We start from the raw sequence: 3,570 nt of genomic DNA on the forward strand, positions 1-3,570 counted from the left end.
GCCGAGCCTATTTTCTGTTTTTTGATAGTAGCCATCCTAATCGGTATGAGGTCACCTAAAACTTTAAATAATTCTATAACATCATTAAATACCTAGTCAGTATTCATACTTATTTTATATGATTGGCTTATAATTTTTATATAAATATCTGTTCAAAACAGGATCAAAATAAGATGTACACGTTAGTCAGTGCTTCTTTATTTTTTTTTTTTTTTTGGCAGGGGCTGGGTTTGAACCCGCCACCTCCGGCATATGGCGCCCTACCCTTTTGAGCCACAGGCACTGCCCACTTCTTTCTTTCTTTTTTTTTTTGTTTTTTTTTTTGAGAAACAGCCTCAAGCTGTCGCCCTGGGTAGAGTGCTGTGGCATCACAGCTCACAACTACAACTCACAGCAACCTACAACTCCTGGGTTCAGGCAATTCTCTTGCCTCCACCTCCCAAGTAGCTGGGACTATAGGTGCCCGCCCCAAGGCCTGGCCATTTTTTGGTTGCAGCTATCATTGTTGTTTGGTGGGCCCGGGCTGGATACAGACCTGCCAGCTCAGGTGTATGTGGCTGGTACCTTAGCTGCTTGAGCCATAGCCACCAAGCTGGTCAGTGCTTCTTTAAGCCTCTTTTGTCTATAGATTCCTGTTTCCTCTTTTTTCCTTTGTAATTTATATCCCATGCAATCATTTTAAGAGACAGAATATTGCCTTGTCAGCCAGGCTGGAGTACGGTGATGTGAAAATAGCTCACTGCAGCCTCCAACTCCTGGACTCTAGGGATCCTTCTGTCTCAGCCTCCTAAAAAGCTGAGAATGCAAGCATCCACTACCATGTCTGGCTAATTATTTTTATTTTTGTAGAGGTAGTGTCTTGCTGTGTTGCCCAGGCTGGTTTTGAACTCCTGGCCTTAAGCAATCCTCTCTGTTCCAGTCTCCTAAAGTGCTGAGATTACAGGTATGAACCACTGCATCCTCCCAGCTGAAAGCCCAAGTGAGATCTTTTTTTTCTTTTTTGAGACAAGAGTGCCGCTGTTGTCGCAGGATAGAGCGTGTTGGTGTCAGCCTAGCTCACAGCAACCTCACACTCCTGGGTTCAAATGATCCTCTTGCATCAGCTTCTGGACTATAGCTGGGATTCAGCTGGGACTACAGGTGCTCGCTCTAACACCTGGCTGATTTTTTTCTATTTTTAGTAGAGATGGGGTCTTGCTTTTGCTTAGACTGGTCTTGAACTCCTAAGCTCAAGGGATCCTCCTGGCTCTACCTCCCAGAGTGCTAGGATTATAGATGTGAGATATTGTGCCCCACCTGAAATAGGATCTTTTAAAATTACTATCATATTTACATTTTTTGAGTAAGAGAAAGCTACCTTTTTTCTCTACATATCCCGTACATGACTACTTCACTAGCTCTTTGTTAATTCTATCTTCTGTACACTCTTCCCTGTAAGTTGGCATTTTTCTTAAAAGGGAAAGAATTATTTATTTATTTATTTTTTGAGAAGAGTCTCACTATGTTGCCCTCAGAGTGCTGTGATGTCACAGCTCACAGCAACCTCAAACTCTTGGGCTTAAACAATTGTCTTGCCTCAGCCTTCCAGGTAGCTGCTATTATAGGCACCCATCATAACACCTGGCTATTTTTTTTATTGCAATTGTCATTGTTGATTTTAGCTGGCCTGGGCTGAGTTCCAACCCGCCAACCTCAATGTATGTGGCCAGCACCCTACTCACTGAGCTACGGGTGCCGCCCTGTTTTCTCCTTTCTATAATCAAATAATCTCTTATTTTTAGGGCTCTGGACTTGGGCTTCTGCTGATGGGGCTATAGTTGAGTAACAGTATGGGATTATTATCTTTGTGTCCTTGCAAGGGAACATAACCGCCACAGATAGATTTGTGTGGGACATTTTATTTTATTTGTTTATATTTATTTATTTATTTTGAGACAGAGTCTCACTTTGTCACCTTTGGTAGAGTGCTGTGGCATCACAGCTCACAGCAACCTCAAACTCTTGGGCTCAAGCAATTCTCTTGCCTCAGCCTCCCAAGTAGCTGGGACTACAGGCACCCGCCACAACACCTGGCTGTGTTTTTGTTGTAGTTGCCATTGTTGTTTGGCAGGCCCAGGCTGGGTTCGAACCTGCCAGCTTTGGTGTACGTGGCTGGTGCCGTGACCACTGTGCTACAGGTGCCGAGCCTGTCTGGGACATTTTAAATGTCAAAGTGCAAATTACAAATGACTCTTTGAATGCAGCTGGTTCACAGATTGTGGACTGCTTTTAATTTACTGAGTCTGTATGGATTTCAGGAACGTGATGATCATCCCCGGAGAGGACGGGAGGATCGGCAGCACCGGGAACCTTCACAGCAGGAACACAAGAGGTCTAGGAACAGTGACCGAGACAGACACCGGAGCTATTCCCGCCAAAGGAGAACCCCTGGGAGTGGGCAGGCTCAAGGACGGGATCGGGACATTCAGGAGCTTCAGATTCAAGAAGAAGAGCGGGAGTTTTATAATGCCAGACGCCGGGAGCATCGCCAGAAGAATGAAGTTAGTGGCAGTGGTACTGAGTCTCAGGAGGTGGTTCCTCGGCCTGGTGGCAACAACAAAGAAAAAGAGGTGCCTGTTAAAGAAAAGCCAAGTTTTGAACTCTCTGGGGCCCTTCTTGAGGATACCAACACCTTCCGAGGTGTAGTCATTAAATATAGTGAGCCCCCAGAAGCACGTATCCCCAAAAAACGGTGGCGTCTCTACCCATTTAAAAATGATGAGGTCCTTCCAGTCATGTACATACATCGACAAAGTGCATACCTCCTGGGTCGACACCGCCGCATTGCAGACATTCCAATTGATCATCCATCTTGTTCAAAGCAGCATGCCGTCTTTCAGTATCGGTAAGTATACATATGGAGAAAGCAACTAAACTGTCAGCAGAGGCTGAATATCTCAGGTTACCAAGATTTGTGTACATGTTTATGTAGAGGAATCCCATGCCCCTCATAGCTAATGTTAGTCTTTAAGAATATTGTTACTTTGAGGCCAGGCACAGTGTGGCTCACGCCTGAAATTCTAGCACTCTGGGAGGCCGAGGCACCCTGACCTCACAGGTTCAAGACCACCTGGGCCAGCGCGAGACCTCTAAAAATAGCTAGGCATTGTGGTGGGCCCCCATAGTCCCAGCTGCTACTTGGGAGGCTGAGGCAAGAGAATTGCTTGAGCTCAAGAATTTGAGGCTGCTGTGACGTCAGGGCACTCTTATCAGGGGCAACAAAGTGAGGTTTTGGCTCAAAAAAAAAAAAAAAGAATATTGTTACTTTGCTTTTTGAATAATTGCTTACATTTGTATAGCAACATAATACTTGGTGTCAGAACAGAAACTCTGATTGTGAATCTATTCTTACCGTTGGGTCTAGCCACTCTCTGGGCCTCAGTTTGCCTCCATGGGGCTATTATGAGGGTCAAGTGGAAGTATGACTGAAAATGCCTGGCATTTGTGTTAGCTGAATCTGCATCTTGATAGCTTACACAAACCAGTGGTACATCTGTTACCATTTGATTTTCTTTTCTTTTCTTTCCTTGT

General features: G+C 45.0%; 1 protein-coding gene across 1 annotated transcript in view; it reads left to right on the forward strand.

The window, feature by feature from the left end:
• SNIP1 (Smad nuclear interacting protein 1) overlaps positions 1-3,570 on the forward strand; it is a 15,769-nt gene that overhangs the window by 9,640 nt on the left and 2,559 nt on the right. The window contains exon 3 of the mRNA XM_003788160.3: positions 2,298-2,884. Coding sequence (XP_003788208.1) covers positions 2,298-2,884 — 587 coding nt within the window. The remainder of the gene's footprint in view (positions 1-2,297; positions 2,885-3,570) is intronic.

This window comes from Otolemur garnettii, unplaced genomic scaffold, assembly GCF_000181295.1.
Source record: "Otolemur garnettii isolate 467f Iridium unplaced genomic scaffold, OtoGar3 scaffold00025, whole genome shotgun sequence".
Taxonomy (NCBI): Eukaryota; Metazoa; Chordata; class Mammalia; order Primates; family Galagidae; genus Otolemur; species Otolemur garnettii.